The sequence below is a fragment of the Botryllus schlosseri genome, chromosome 16 (assembly GCF_051294905.1).
Source record: "Botryllus schlosseri isolate E-star chromosome 16, Bs_hap1, whole genome shotgun sequence".
NCBI lineage: Eukaryota > Metazoa > Chordata > Ascidiacea > Stolidobranchia > Styelidae > Botryllus > Botryllus schlosseri.
The window spans coordinates 7,286,792-7,303,572 of NC_137251.1; the positions used below are offsets into that span (position 1 = coordinate 7,286,792).

At 40.8% G+C, this 16,781-nt stretch overlaps 1 protein-coding gene across 2 annotated transcripts; it reads right to left on the bottom strand.

Moving 5' to 3' along the window:
• On the bottom strand, positions 1–7,474 carry LOC145458983 (uncharacterized). Of its 2 annotated transcripts, XM_080337499.1 has the most exons (3): positions 4,553–7,462; positions 2,590–2,727; positions 1–1,689 (listed from the first exon to the last, which is right to left on the bottom strand). In XM_080337499.1, exons 1-3 carry the CDS (start codon positions 5,201–5,203, stop codon positions 796–798), a joined length of 1,683 nt encoding a protein of 560 aa, XP_080193625.1. In that variant the 5' UTR covers positions 5,204–7,462; the 3' UTR covers positions 1–795. The 2 variants fall into 2 exon arrangements, with proteins under 2 accessions (XP_080193625.1, XP_080193626.1); XM_080337500.1 differs by lacking the exon at positions 2,590–2,727 and having other exon boundaries at positions 4,553–7,474.
• Between the last annotated feature and the right edge of the window lie 9,307 nt (positions 7,475–16,781).

Here is a 16,781-nt window from a genome sequence, read left to right on the forward strand (position 1 = left end):
TTACATGCAGCAGGAATTTATATTTAATCAATAAAATTCGTTCGTCTACAGTCAGCTGAGCATGCATGTCACATGTGCTTGAATACACGATGGGTGATATGAGGAATTTTAAACAAGCAAATTTACCAGCACTGGGCGTTAGGTTGGGAATAACGATATGCTGAATTTCGGATGTTGAAGGCACTGCCTGTAGCCTTCTTGCAGCATTGCAGTCAATAAACATCGCTTACATTGACTTATACTTCCAAAATATTTAGCAAGTGAGTAGCAGTCGCTGCAAATTACACAACAAAAACCGTGGCTCATGTTGTCATATAGTTTATATATTCTATGGCACTAAGTTTGTCAAGTTTAGCGAGGTCTAGCCTCTCTAGCGTATATGCTTCTACCTACAGGACGTGAGGTCGGAAGAGTCTTGGGAGGCAGTGCCCCCTATCGTCATGGAAAGTAAAAAAAATAGTGAAAGCGTTCATTGATTTATTGATATCTGTCTAATTTTCACGAATGACTAATTTTGAAAATTTTTAGACTAGAAATTACGAAATATGCATCTTTGTTGCTCATAAATAGGGCGAAGGAGAGGTAACGCTGAGGCGAGCCAAGCCCAACGTGTAATTGCCCAATTCGCCATTAATAATGCAGATGCGGCATGGGGCCAATGGTAGAATATATAGCATAATTATACGGTCAGCGGATGATTATATAATTGTTAATATATTATTTAAAATAGAATGACGAAATACTTTTGATATTAGGGGATGACTGATGATGCGTCAAGAAAATGTTAATTTATTGCTATGAGAAAGTTCTTGAATTAGAATTACACGTGGCTTTCTTGATAACATAGTACCAGGGGAAAAGTTTACATCGCCAGTCCTTGTAACAGGCTATCATACATAACAGATTAAGTATCATATTTGTGTTATAAGCAAATGAGGTTAGTAGAGACTCAGTCACTGCTGATGAGCCCTCGTATTCGGCCGCCAAATTTTCATGAATTTGCGAAAAATATACAAAGAAGAATGTAGCTAAGTCTGATATAGAACATATGGCGGAGACGCAAAGGCATCTCATGACGTATTTCCGCAGCTTCAGTCTTCTTTGCAAAGATTTTCTACTCCGTTCGGTGGCGTTGCTAAGGGATTTGGGGATTAGTCTAATATCTTTGAAACTTCTTCCCGTGATCGCCGAAGATATTCTATGAATGCCGTATTTTTTCTCACGATTTTGGTGGTGAGCCATCCCATCTTCTGACCTTACATCTGCTTTGCAACTTGTACGCCCGGGTTGTTCGGTAACATGCGATACTGCATTACAGTCGTTATTTAGCTGTGTGGCTACCAATCTATCATGATCCGACTTCGCTAAGTTCGGAGCGGAACTGAATAACGCCTTTGCGTCATTCAAATTTGGTTTTAGGATTTCATCATCGCACTGATCGACTTGGACATCTTGATCATCTCTTTTTGGATTGTCGTTCGTAGTCTTGATACCGGGAAATGACGATAAGCGCATGATGTGAGAAGCCTTTGAAGAAGACGAACATCTCTTAGATGCAACGTGCACGACAGAGTAGTTTGTGTCAGCGGGTGGCTTCGTCATAGTTTCCCTTTTGGGGCAAGTTGTGGATTTTTGCTTACTCCTACGCTGTTTGAAAATAGGATAACCGAAGAGAAATTGCAGTGATATCTAAAAGCAAGAGTTCCCGTAAGCAGAAGTGTACAGCAAGCATTGCCGATATGAACAACATGCACGCGGTCAAGCAAGATAAACGACCGTTGTTCTGTCAAAGGCCAAAGCATATAAATCAGTTAACCATAACCAAATCATGGCCTTTGTAACGACTATTCCCTAATGTTATCTTAGCTTAGATGTTTCGGAAAATGATGTTCAATCGGGATTTTTCGGATTCTGGTCGTGATATTTCGGACTCGCATGGATATTTGGATGAGTTTCTTGGGATTCTGACAGACATTTCCTCAAACATTCAAGCTGTCGCAGGGGTTCTCATAAATCATATCTTAATCCGTTTGCCGGATTATAGTATTGCCTAATGCAGGCGACGGCCGGTCTGTCATATTGATCTTACTCTGACTGACGCATAAAAATTTTCCCGACGGCTTCCATCAAAAGCCGTCATGCGAAATCAAATTAGGACCTTATGAGAGCAGCTCGTGACGACAGTAAATTCCATTTTATATCGCATGGGATGACTTTGATTGGTGAAATTCCCATAATAAATAATTGATGAAACAATCCTCGGCCCACGGACCGGACACGCACATCAGAACACATGCAGGCATCATGAAGTTTTCATAAATATATCTTCCATCCAGTGCGGGAGATTAATTTCTGAACATTATAGAAGCCTTCAATTAGGTTGGAAATAGTTTCAAAACCATGCAGCAGTCTGCGAGACGTAGAATGTTCAATGTTCATGAATGTTTCGTTTACATACATCCGTTCAAAACACCAGTATGAGATTATAGAAACTATTGCATGTCACGAAAGATGCCGTACTAGATATTATAAGATTTAAACAATTGCAAAAGTCATTTCATTGATAGTATCATATCTCATCTAACTTACTTGAAAATACAGAAATGCCATCGTTATCAGGAAGTGGGCAGCAAGAAAAAAGACCTTACGCTGAAATCCACATTCAATTGGAACGATACCATTTTGGACGAAATCAATCCTCATCGGAATAGTGGTATTGCGAACGATCTGTAATTTGTAAATTGGCAATGATTGACTTGAATGAATAGTGAACGCAGCACATTCGTACCACAATTTATTGCTTAAACACCTACTTTTTGCGTACTGGGCCTATAGGCTACTATAGTTAGCATCAATCACAATCACAATCCATTGAGTCTCATTCACACTTGACCGGGATTTTCTTTGTATCATCAACTTGGAATTATGCATCTTTGTGTTGCCTCATGCCCGCGCTTCGAATTTTGTTATTGGAATATAGATAAAATTGTTTCAATTTCCACATGAGGCCCGAGTGGTTCCAGGTCCAGGTGCAGGTGCATGCTTCACAGCACGAATCTCCGTGAATGTTGTCTCAAAATACGATTTCTTACACACAATGTGGCCGGTCGCTGGTATTATGTCCCTGTCGTGATCACAAAAGCATCGCTAGAGATGGTGAATGCCATTTTTTCTCGATACCCCGCGTAACAACACTTGTATTTCGAACCGCTTTAGGTATAGATACCGTCGTCAATTGAGCTGACATTATCGCGCTTTCCTTCAGCACGGCATATACGAGGCGCTACAACGACAGGTCATACTTGTACCAATGTGTTGACTGAGTACGGTATTACACGACCACATCCGATATTTAGGAAATGTAACACTGTTCACATGAGTCGACCATGACTAGTGCAAATAAAGACGACGTCGGATAAATATAGTATACAAGACATGGACAAATCCTTTATCCGCTTTCATTGTAACGAAGCGAATCAACATTGGATTCACAGATGGTGGCGAAGACTCCTTACAATACGGAATAGGGATTCGTACATACATCGGAATCAGAATGTAACTGCTGATCATCGCAAAACGATTCAAATACCGGTGAGGAAACGAAATGCCCGGTGTCTCCAGGGTCATCTTACTGATACGCGATCTTTCAATGTGGATCTATTTTATACAAAAATCCAAACATGTTCTTTATCCGGCCTGGATACCTATGTTGCATACGACAACATGTCCTACAACGCTATTTCAAAGACTAGACATTTACATACTAACACTTAACACACATCTGCACACTTTAATAATAACATATCAATGCGATGTAATTTACAAGATGTCGCCTTATATCACAAAACTCAAGTTCAACAAAGGCCGATATGGTGGAAGGGGAATCTACGAATGAATTATAGGTGGATGAAAGATCGCCATTGCTGAGGGCTATAGTTTAAGTGTATGTTGCACATGGAGCCAGAACAATAAATTAATAATATGATTATGGGAAGGAATACAGACTACTTATGTCATGCGAAAATGAAACGAAAACACATGGCGTGAGACTGCATAATGGGACAGAAAATATACATCGTTGGGTAGCGTATCATTCAGTACCGGAAGAGAATTAATAATTAGGTATCAACTAAGACTGGAATAATCGTGGATATACAGAAATCAAGTTTATTTACAGGCCCCGACGAGATTCGGATAGGAGTAGCATTTGCAAATCAGGTAAGACGGGATTATGATCACTGCACGGGTATTACGAATGACCATTACTGGCGCGCTATATTTTCACGAATTGAAGTCATCGTCAGATATAAATTGGAAAACTCTGAGAGGGAGCCCCAAAAGGCTAATCCCCTCATATACGGCATACATTATATTTTGCTGGTAATTGATCAGTGACCTCCAAGGCTCAAAACACTCTAATGCCTTGACAATACTTGGTTTAATATAGGCGGCCGACTATATAGCGCCATCGCTGTTGTAATTATGTTGGACAAAATCAGAAACGGTTCATGAAAGTTATTCGAATGCATCCAAAGTTAAGCAAGTCGCTCACCGTGCCGCTCGTCTTGACATCTTGTGTTCCGCGCATTGGAGCGATTTGTGGCAAGAAGAATATGATTGCAGAAAGGAATATTACCGATACAATAGTTGCCAAAACTGACCAGCTGAATTTAACGATCCATGGCCTGGCAAGATGCTTCAAAACTGGATGTGCATAGAACGCTCTTTGTCTTATCCACAAGAACACGTAAAGGCACAGAGCGGATGCCAGATACATCAAACCACTCACTGTGTGCCGCACGCATTGTGCGCGTATTGAGAAGCTGTTTTTATCCATATACGCCCAGAAGTCCACCGTCACCCGGATAAGCACTATCAGACTCATGGTTAAAGTGAGCGACATCATTGTGAGATTCGCCCGTTTCCGAATCCGTTTCTGTTGCATTCGGGCACCGCTATTTGCCGACTGCGGTTCCTCGCAGGACACGCTGTTGGAGTCATCAATGTTTTTTCTTGATTTATTCAAGTTCTTTAACTTGTATCCGCAAACCACCTTTTCGGTGTATGGTTTCAAAAGACAGTAAAGTGTAGAAATAAATAAGTACGCAGAGAAAGCGAGGAATATACCTCCAATTACGTAATACACGTGTTGCTTGGGATGTACAGATGAATCATGGTCCGGAGTGGATGGTTCTACTGGCATGGTAGATAGTAGATCCTTGCATTCGTCTTACAACATAGTTTTAATATGCCTATGTATGGTCTTATCGTGTTGATCTGTGTATACAAAATAGCCAGGTTGTCTTACCGAAAGATCAGATACGTATCTACAATCTGGTATGTATAGAATTGTACTGATGTTTCAATTTCAGTATATATTTCATCAATCTGTTTTGTGGGACTCTAATGATGTTAGTAAGCGGTTATACACAGATCCTTATATAGGAACTTGAAGAATGTTGCATATTTCGATCTCTTGCTAAGCAATCAATTACGTTCGGCCGATAAAGATGAATTACAAGGGCGGCTTTGTCGCATAAGTGGCGTCGATGCTGCTCGGTGCTCGCCCATCACTATACTCGCTGTTGAATATTATATTCATCGCGTAGCGATGGCATAGCCTACCTCGAGTCCGCAGATTCAACGGTCAATCGTCTTTGTCCATACCTAACACTATTCAACTATCGACGCAGGTACAGTACACCCTCAAAACACCAAAGATAAAATGCATACAGTTAGATACAAATGTCAACCATCAATAACATACTCTGTATCTGCCATCAGCACCAGATGTACTGACGTTCGAATGATCGTTATCAACCAACACTCACAGGCGTCGTCACGAAAAAGACTGTTCCTATAATACACATATTGCGATGCATATTTACAACTGCGTTGACGCAAGTGTAATCCAAGAGTCACAAACTAAAACTTTGACATGCGTTCGTATAAACTATTTTCCTGGAAACTGGCGGTCGCCAAACTATAAGCTGTTGTGATTTACGGCGGGTCGGTTTATTTATTCGCCATAAAAGATAAAAGGCTAGGTTGAGTAAATAACATTAGTTTTTATGGCGGAGTGAATTTCGGAGCGAGCAGTCAAATATTTCCCCCATGAATTAGGCAGCAAAACATGAACGAGAAAACGTTACCAGATTGCGATCCTGATTCAAAGTTCGGCGTTTCCTCGGTAAAAGTATATGTGACCAATAAAATATTCACAACAGTAATATATGATTATCACAATGCGATTCGAAGAAATGTGGATGCGCCCTTGCGCACGTTACATAGCCTACTTTGATCGCCATTAGGACCAGTTGATACTGAAAATAATGAATACAGCGAAACAACAGAAGCGCAAATTTCAAATTAACGCTCACGGCCGACAATATACTGCCTTGTCGTTGTTTCAGAATAGTGCAATAGGCATCCTGTCAGAACCTTTGAATGGATAAAAACGCAATGTGCGAGACACCTACACTACATACAGTCGTATTCTGCATCCATCGGTATTGAGTCTGAGTCCGACTAAGTCGCGTGCTCATGTTTTGTAGGTAATAGGTATGCTGACGGCCCCCAATTAAGTTAGTATGGCTCTATTCTATGCCTTTACATCCGCTGACTAATTCTAATCTCCTCACATTTTCAACATACCTGTCCCAGTGTCCCTGTTGTACATTGCAAGCGCATAAATGTATATTTAATTATGCATACCCTTTCTTCAATACTAGGACCCATGGCTTGAACAACAACTTATTGGCAGTTTCAATTCTTTGCTGTAGTATCCATCCAATCAAAAATCAACGATACTCATTACACTGGTCGAACGTTGGTATAACTCGCGTAATACCGTATTAGCGTTCCTTCCGCACTTATTGCGAAGACGCAAAATCTCATATGAAAACGTTCAATTGTAAGACATGTTTACATATGACGGAAACATTATTTCCGTTCTGGTTCCACCATTTCCTATCCAGCACCAAGAGAAGGAACAAGTTCAACAAAAGTCGAGCGGTGAGTCATCGTTATTAGCTTATTCTGAAGTAGCCTCATCTAGCATCGCCGATCATCTTGAGTACAAATCCAATTCATGAACGATCGCTGAGATATATTTCGAGCGTATGTGTTGTAACACCGCACGAGTCACTGCTGGCGTGTGACATTATATTGACACACTACTGCCAATTGTTCCACGACGTTTCGCATTGCTAGAAATGTGAGCTGCGATCAGACTTACCAATGAAATGACCTGCATTCGGCGACAGCATTAGAACCGCGTATTTTCAAGTCACACATCGTCGCTAAACGTCTAACCAGCAGGCTCAGCAAATCTTCTTACTGGCAGACGCTCGGTAGACCTACCGCACGCATTTCATGCTAGACTTTGGATCAAACTATGTCACTATGATCCAACTCAATTTTCACAGCGCAATATTCGGAGTTTCTAGCCGACTGCATTTAGCGCTTTGGCATATACCATCGTCCATCAACTAATGATTCCTCGATGCCAACAGCAAACTGCGCAGTGCGCATACACAACAACAAATGAAGTGGAAAATAATGTACGTCTAGGCTTCTTACGTTTACGATCAAAAGCAATAATCATATTATATTATGTCTGTCAAGTATGATTTATCACCATAACGATTGTATCTGCTCTCCATATCTCCCATTGTCTGCGTATGGTTTAGCTTGGATATGATTGGGACTTCTTATAGTGTTGTAATAAGCACACTGCCTGTTTTTAGACTTCACATTATAGCGTTTGTTTCGTCAAAGCAAGAGACTAATTTAGCACTGGCCTGTTTGAGCGATATACATATATATTATATCCCAGGTCATAGTTGTACCGGAACATTCATTGTTGTTGTAGTTTCGTGTAGTTTCGGTATTCTGGGTGTTTCAACCAATATAGTCATTGGTCATGGTCATTTACTACACGAGACCGATATTCAATATTAATATTCCTGATCTGCCGCGGTTTAACACGGCCCTCTTTCGTTCTAAGCTTTTTAAATACACGGGTCCGCTGCTGGGTCTTTGTAAGACATCTCTTAAGCAGACCACATGGCGAGGAGGAGCCTAGATTAACCTCGAACACTTAGGTCGATATCTATGTGAAATATTACTACATGGTGATCGACTCTTGACTGGTTTGAAAATGTGAATGGCGTAACTTTGTTATCGTTAGCTCAAAGAGTTACGCTTTGCTTTGTACACACTACACATGCTTAGAACGTTCGTTCGTTAGATGCTTAGAACGTTCGTTCAGTTCACGATAATTCAAAAGTTCGTGTTCGCATACGAGCCTTGGCAACTTCGTCAATGGTCATTTGGTCAATGGTCAATAGGGCTCTAAAATTACATTTTTTCTCAAATCGTACTGGCTACGATTGCCGTCGAAAAATTTGGATTTGAATAAAATAGTATTTACGGTGAGCAGAACTATAATAAATAATCAAAGAATCGCTCACCGTAAATACTATTTTATTCGAATCCAAATTTTTCGACGGCAATAACTCCGCTTCCACTGGTTGGAATTGAACCAAATTTGGTGAGCATAGTTTCTATAGACAGCCTAACAGTTTCATGGGGTGAACAGAAAAATTTCAAATTTTTTATTATTAATTTTTATATAATAAATAGAAACTTTCTTCTCCTGTAGCAAAGCGGTTACTGGCTGGAATTGAACCAAATTTTGTGTGTAGGCTTAAATTAGGTAACCTAACAATTTTATTAAGTAGCCAATACGATTTGAGAAAAAAAGTCATTTTTGAAGAGCCCTAATGGTCAAGGGTCGCTATCCGACTTTGACTGAACTCATATTTTGAGAGCATCATAGTTTCGAACGGCATAATGGCGATTTCATGCCCATGCCTCTTTGAATGAAAAGTAATTAGTCATCTACAACAATACAGAGTAGTGTTTGAAATCAGCATTGTGGTGTCACGTGACATTAAACGTCATAACCTTGCAAGAGTTCGCACCATCACTACAGTAATCAACTTCCCAAATGCTGCTCGCAATTTGTATGTTGTTATTTTTGGTTATACGTAGAAGGCAAACTTCTTCACCTCATTTTCTCGCGACTTCCCTAAGCAGTCCAAATGGTTGAGAAACACTGCCATAGGCAAGAGATTCTGCAGACATACATTGTGATGTATAATAATTTATTATAGTATAATATATAAGAATACTATAGTATACTAAATCCATTGCGCGTTCATTCCGCTGCCCACGCCTACGAATTGTGTATACAAACACTTCGTTGAGTTTTCAATATTGCGAGTGTTGCATGCGATCTTTGCATATTATAGTAACTAATCAGAAGGGAAATATATACACAATTTTACACGCACTTAACAGCATTAAATTTACGCAACACTGAAATGAAAATCTCTGTGTTGATATGGATTACTGGAAAACTGCACATGGATGTAAAACCAGACGTGGTTCATCACAGCTGAGTGAAGCAGGTAAGTCCGACTCAATTTCACCGTGTTTTCATAATACTTGGACAACATTTACGATGGATTTTTCTCTTATGATATATCAACTACAAAAGCGCACTCCACTTCATATCGACACGCCGTCACTAGCCAACAAAGGACTATATTTGGTTTTCACTCCACACCAATACTGTTGTGACGATGATGCAAGTTGCAATTACTTAGTCACTTAGTGTAATTAAATCTAGATGGGGGGCCAGATGCTACAAACTCCAAAATAAGTTGTTTTGAGAAAGTAGGTATTTAAGTGAATTTAAAAATTAACATCAACATGAATTAAACGAGCGCGTTTCAATCGTAAAACAAGTATGTAAAGCAGGGATCCTTAAACTTGGGCCATGAAAGTAAATGAAATTACTATGATTGCTATGGCAACACACTCCTCGGCCTAGAGTCCGAATAACTAACACGGTTAGATGCGCAACACGTGATTAACGGTTGAGTACCGCGATCCAGCTGCCGATATCCGCTCGCTTCAACCGGTCAATACCGAGAATGCTAGTATACCGAGAAGGACAATACCCAGAACGGACATTACTGAGAATGGACAATACCGAAAATGGACATTACCGAGAACGGACAACACCGAGAATGGACATTGCTGAGAATGTACAATCGACCAAGTCGACTGTGTTCGGTACCATAGCCATTAAGTGTCAGGCCCATCAAATATGTTACGATGATATGGTAATATACATTATCGGTAATAGCATTCTCGGGATTGTCCGTTTTCGGAAATGTTCATTCTAGGTATTATTGTCCATGCTCGGTAATGTCCGTTCTCGGTAATGTCCATTCTCGGTAAGCATTCTCGGTAATGTCCATTCTTGGTAATGTCCGTTCTCAGTAATGTCTGTTCTCGGTAATGTCAATTCTTGGTATTATCCATCTCGGTAATAGCATCGGTCGTGTCCATCTCGGTAATAGCATTGTCGGTATTGGTATGTAACCCTTCATAGCATGCAAGCGGCTGGTCGTCGGCCAGATTGACTGTTGTTGGTTTGGAGAGGACCAAGACCAAGGGCATTGAGAACAGGTTGTTTAGTGGTACAGTACATCTAGCAAGTGGCGCGGCTATCAAAGCATTGATATCAGTAAGATATTGAGCAAAAGAAGTCATGAAATTAACTCAATCAATGTGATCAATTGGTTTCAACATCGACTATCACTGACTAGAGCAGTGGTTCCCACCCTTTTTCGTCTCTTGGACCCCTTTGCCGATATTTGAGCTAAAATTCCCCCCTGCGAAAAAGTTGCCCAGTGACTATAAAAGGTGCTTTTTAACGCACAACCATTTGTTGACTGAGCAATATATGGCCACGCCAAAGCATATTCAGATATGTCCAAATGATGTACCGCGGTCTACTTCTGTATCAATTATTTAACACTAGGTGGACAGTTATTTGGAAAATAACTAAATTGAAAGAAATTTGGACGCCACTTTCTATTGTGGCATTATTTCACTAAAGTTGGCCTGATTTTTACCAATCGGGTAGCTGTGGAAGAAAAATAAATCCCCAAGCTCACTTGCGATGGCCTTCAGTTGAATCGCGGACCCAGTGAAATCGTCTCGCGAGCCTCACTTCATCAGGGAATTTCTACGGAGTGGCTTTACATCTAGCTAAAAATCCTCCAAAACATACAATTGTAAAGAACTAGTTTCATACTTAACAGTTCTATCATGAAAATCTAAAAACTCTGCGAACCTAGTGTATCATCCGACACAACCCGAAAGCGAAATTCCCCCATAAAAATCGCAAAATTCCCCCTAAGGGGGGAATTTCCCCGGTTGGGAACCACTGGACTAGAGGATATCATCCAAGAGTTACTGTAGGTAGGTAATTTATTGACAGCAGCGGTACTCCAATGTGTTCGACGAGAAGCTAAATTTCTCGGCGGAGAACCCACACGAACAAGTCGTAGTAATTTTTACCTGGCATACTGATCTCGCCTTCCGAAACATTAGGCCTACATTTTTTGTCACATGTCGTTTTATATTTCCTTTTAGTTTTCATTCAGTGTGCATTAGGGTGGAGTGAAACTAATTTTTTTAAATCTAAAAAGGGGGTTCTTAAATCCCGACAAATGACCTAAAACTTCAATAAAAATTGACTTTCGGCGCCTGCCCCCATTTTACAGCCGGCTACTCCCCGGGTAAAATTGCCCATCTCGACAACCACTAGAGTCATGATTAGGGCAAGTTTTTGCAGCTTTTGCAACTTTTTTTTACAGCTTCCGGCAGCTTCCTAAATACTCGTAAGATACGTAGAATGTTGTTTTAAGCTGTTTGAAGGAATCTTATAGTGCAACTTTTTGCAACTTTTGTCCATTTTTTTCATGCAACTTTTTGCAACATTTTGCAACTTTTTCGATTTTTCATGAAAGTATTTTTGATTTTGGTGAAATACACGGCCAAATTCGACTGAAATAGCGTAAATCATCACTGACGCAACGCTCTTACTGGTATTTCGGGAGCTGAGTCGGAAAGTTGACCTTTTTTTAGTCAAACTGGGAAGTTGGCCTTCTTTTTTTTAGTTATCCGAGCAAAATGGTGGTGTTTTAGTGCAACTTTTGTCAAAAAATAAATGCAACTTTTGTCAAAAATAAATGCAACTTTCCACGGATTTCACTGCAACAAAAACGTGCCCTAGTCATGATATATAGCTCAAAAGCTGCCAAAACATCATCCTTCTCTCTGTCTTAAGAAAAAAGTTTTCTCTATTGTGGACACAAAACGAGTTACAACCGAAAAACAGTAAAATTTTGATGCGGGTAAGGGATGGGAGTAACTAAGTTTCATGTTGGTGTGATCTACACAAGAACAGCTAAATAAATAGATCTCATTATCTAAAAGCTCACTGGTAAGAGCTGTTACTCCATCGAATTTTAGAACAGGCCCGCGGGCGACTCATCTGGTCCTCGCGGGCTACCTGGGGTCCACGTTGGTCAAATGCCCAAAGTGCATGAGTGGACGGCCCATAATAACCTTCGTATCAACGCCGCGAAATCCCAATTATTCGTGATAAATTCCAAAACAAACCTCACCGTTAGCATCGCTGGTCAGTCAAATTCCGACACGGAAAATGCCAAATACCTCGGGATTCTACTTGACCCGAACATGTTCTGGAAGACAGGACCGTAACATCACTCCGTCAGCCACCCCTCCCCCAAACAACGTTGGTCTTGGGCCTCCCATGGCTGATAAACTTCCGGGCGGCTTTCCCCCAGACCGCCTTCAGGCTATCCGCTTATTGCCTCTACTTATCACCTATACATTGGGTGTGCTGTTCAGTGAGAAAGCTTACATCGCTTAAACGCGCGAAGCGCGAAAAATGTATATAATTCATGATTGAATATCGGTCAATATGATCGGGAATTGCATATTTATTGCTATCAATTTTTTATCCTCTCTGCGTTCCCGTAATCAGATCTACCGTTACTAGAGCTGAGTGAGGTGCGTTGGAAAAGGTATGACCCTTAAAAATAATTAAACATCGTCGCGCGGACCCTATGGTATAATGGCTTCGATACATGACGCTATTTCGTGACCTCCTATATCTCCTATGTCAAAAGATATTGAAAACGTCCAAACTAGTAAACTAAAAGACGCACACGATTTCAAATTGGTATCTTTACTGGCTAATAATTTTTCCCTGCGGGAGGGCATTTGTCTTGTGGGTTTCAGATCGTCGAGACAGGAACATTCGGCGCCAGCCATTTAGGCGCCTATGGACAATTAAACATGTATATCGAAGTTTTCTGTCAGCACAAGGGTATTCCTTTTCGACCAAGGTCTTCTCGCTGCTGATCGTTCTGGCGCGACGCGTTCTGGTTCTCGGAGTCGCATGTTACACGGCCTATAACTTCATATGTCTTGCATGGCGCGTCGTGGCGCGGTAATGCGAATTTTTTTGTTGGGGGATATCTGGCAACAAGTCATGCTTTGACTATGGCCTCAGTAGCAAATATACCATGTCAGCAATGGCCCTCCAGCCTCATCTGATGGTGGATTAGTCTCTGGTGGCCACAGAATGTTGAGGTTTAAAGTAACATCTGAGATGAGAAACAAACGGCTCCCAGCCTGGAAGATGCATTTTAAGGCGTCATGTTGTCGGCTCTGCAGACATTGGAGGGTACCGGAGTGTGTGCGCGGGCGCGTGCCTATTGGGCCACCTACGATCTTATGAAACATGTCGAGCCCTGTGGAAACCAGGGGAGCCCGCAGGGGTCTGGATTGGTTAAGACTGTGTCATACAAACCATACTCAAGGGTCATCTACGACCACTTAAGGTTTCCTTCCACCAAGGCTTTGGAACCGGAGCCGTGCATTTTCATCGGAGCCGGAGCCCTACATAAAATTCAAGAGGATCCGGAGCCGGTTCAATGAACAGTAGCTCCGGCTCCGATGTATTGCATAAGATGCTATGCTTTTACTGATGGCTGAATTCTCATAATTTTACGATAATTGTTCAAAAATTTGAGAATTGTTGCCTCATTGGCACCACCTTTTTTTAAACTAACCAGTAACCATGGTTTATTTGTTCATACACAGCAAGTGCCAAACTTGGGTAGGCTGGATTTGCCGCACTTACTCCGTAATTACTATATTATAGGTAGGGTTACCATAGGTCCTCTTTTTAGAGCAGCGGTTCTCAACCGGGGGTCCGCGAAGCAATTTCAGGGGGTCCCCGAGACCTCTAAATTTTTTAAATAGTTGAAAACCTAATTCTTATTTTATTTATTATTTTGAGAAAGCATGTGGCAGTTTCGCACAACAACTGGTAAAACCTCATGACTCATATCATCATAATAATCGTCTGACATGAACTATCGTAGTGTGGAGATTCGTTTTCATTGTCACATTTCCAATAACCGCCTGATACGAACATATTGCTGTTTAAAGACGTTTTGTTGGGGTTTGAGGGAAAAATAAAAATATGGAGGTAGTAACGTCAATCAGGGTGACTTCGTCATGTCTGCGAAACCTTCTCTATTTGAAGTTGTCAATCTCATCAAATTAGTAAACAGTCGTTTGAAATAGAAATTTCCGAAGCATTTCCCTAATTTGTCCCCATGCAGGGATTGAAACCACTCCAGGAAATCCATTTTATCCTGTGATATACATAATTGAACAGCTTCTTGGAGGTACAGAACTTCAATATACAATTGAATAGTATATTCATATTGAAATGAACCCGAAGATTTTCGGCTGACACTCGTCGTAAATCGGACAATGACATTATTGATATACCTGCTCTTAAAGCTCAGCTATCACATTTGGCGCATTCTTATTACGGATGCCCTATCGACAAGGTTGATTTTTTTATGAACAAGGAGTGTTTCGTTGCTATCAAGCATTACGCTCCGACCCTGAAAGTCATACAACCAGTAATATTGGCATGCAGCCTTGTCTTGTTAATGTTCAATTGTTCATGGTCGAAAATGTTTTCTCCTAAATATATATGTAAACCCGAACAGAACAAGTCGTTTCATGACAGTCTTTCTCAGCTTGGAAAACTTGGATCCATTCTTTGGCGCATAAAATTTGTTTATACTTTTAGATTAGGGTTTCACTTTGACGGTAGAAACTCTCTGCGCACCGATCAAAATGCCGTCGCGGGCCGAATCCGGCCCGCGGTCCGTATGTTGCCTGTCCCTGCGCTAGATGCTGGACGTGATATGTTCATAAAATATATGTTTCTTCATGTTTGTGCCCTAAATGTTGCGATCACACCAAAAGTATCGTCGGAAGCGTTATGCGTTAATATTGCATTAGCATCCATCTATCTTTGCGGAAATGGTTTTCCGCACTCTTCGTTCATATCAAAACCGAGACGCGGATTTTCAAGACACGACCACGTACTTTAAGAAATACAGCAGCAAAATTAGCTTTGGAATAATAAAGGTCTACTAATTTCTACATAAATAGTATGATGATATTTTCAAGAAAAATCATAATTTTGCTGTTTATCACAAGCCTACAGGTCATATTTGTACAAGGCAGATGAAGGTTGCACCATATTGGAGCTAAAATTGAACTAAAACTTGAGGGGGTCCGCGAGGGTCCGTCACAGTCAAAAGGGGTCCGCGAAGCAAAAAAGGTTGAGAACCACTGAGGATTTGTCGTCTTTTTTACTTTTTTGAAAATGTCCTCGGAGGACGCTATTTCGTCCTCATTGAGATTTCGTCCTCTTTTTTGATAATTTTGGTCACATTTACGGCCAAATTCGACTGATATAGGCCTACCGTAAATCAACACCGAAGTAACGCTTTGTCGGGTATTTCGGGAGCTGAGCTGGAAAGTTGATTTTTTTTCAGTCAACCACCTGATAATGTGATAGAAAAACTGTATTTTGAGCACTGAGCGAGAAGGTTGATGGGATTTCCAAGTCTGAACATTCTGAAATGTCCTCTAATCAGATTTCCAAAATATGGTAACCCAAATTATAGATATACCCTAAAATTCGTAATCAGCACAACAACGATGGCCAATTAATTGTGTGGTTCGACAAATAATGAAAACCGTGCATGTCACAAAACGGGATTGATGCTTATGTGAGATGAGCAATATACCTAATTAGTATTGAGACGAATATATAAGCGACGCCATAGGATATAATATAACCATGACATTCCTGCACAGTGCACATGCTGGTTTAGAGGCGCGCATGCCGCACGCCGAGAAACATTGTCTCTAATAAAATAATAACCGTTGAGTTATATTTTTCATCTGAACAAGTCACACACAATGTACAATGCGATAAGACACAATGCGATGTAATGAACAGATAGGAGGATATCGAACGACACGCAGTTGCCATCTTTTTAGACAGACATCCACCTCGGCCTAGAACGCCCGATGTCAGTTCTTTACAATGTTGATCTTTTTGAAGCCGTTGCCCTTTCTAGTTATTTCCATTCCTCGTGAGTGCGTTCTTTCGTCGGGTCTTTTTTACGGCGGGGAAGAGGCGCCCAGATAAACCTCCGACGGGAATCGAACCGGGGCCGCTTATCGTCACCACTATACGCTCTCCTTTCTGAATTGGACGTGAAAATGCACGTTCTTCGTTGATAGTTTTTTAATCGTAGCGCCAAATTGAATAGTGTGTTATCGTTTTTGCCTATGAATTGAAATTCATTCAAGCGCACGATCGTTTACTCCAGTAACGATTTGCGAACGTAAATAGGGAAATGCATCGAAGCAGCCCAGATAGCTATTATAGTCCGCATAGGCTTTTCAATTTCTAATCATAAATTTTGTGTATTCATTCT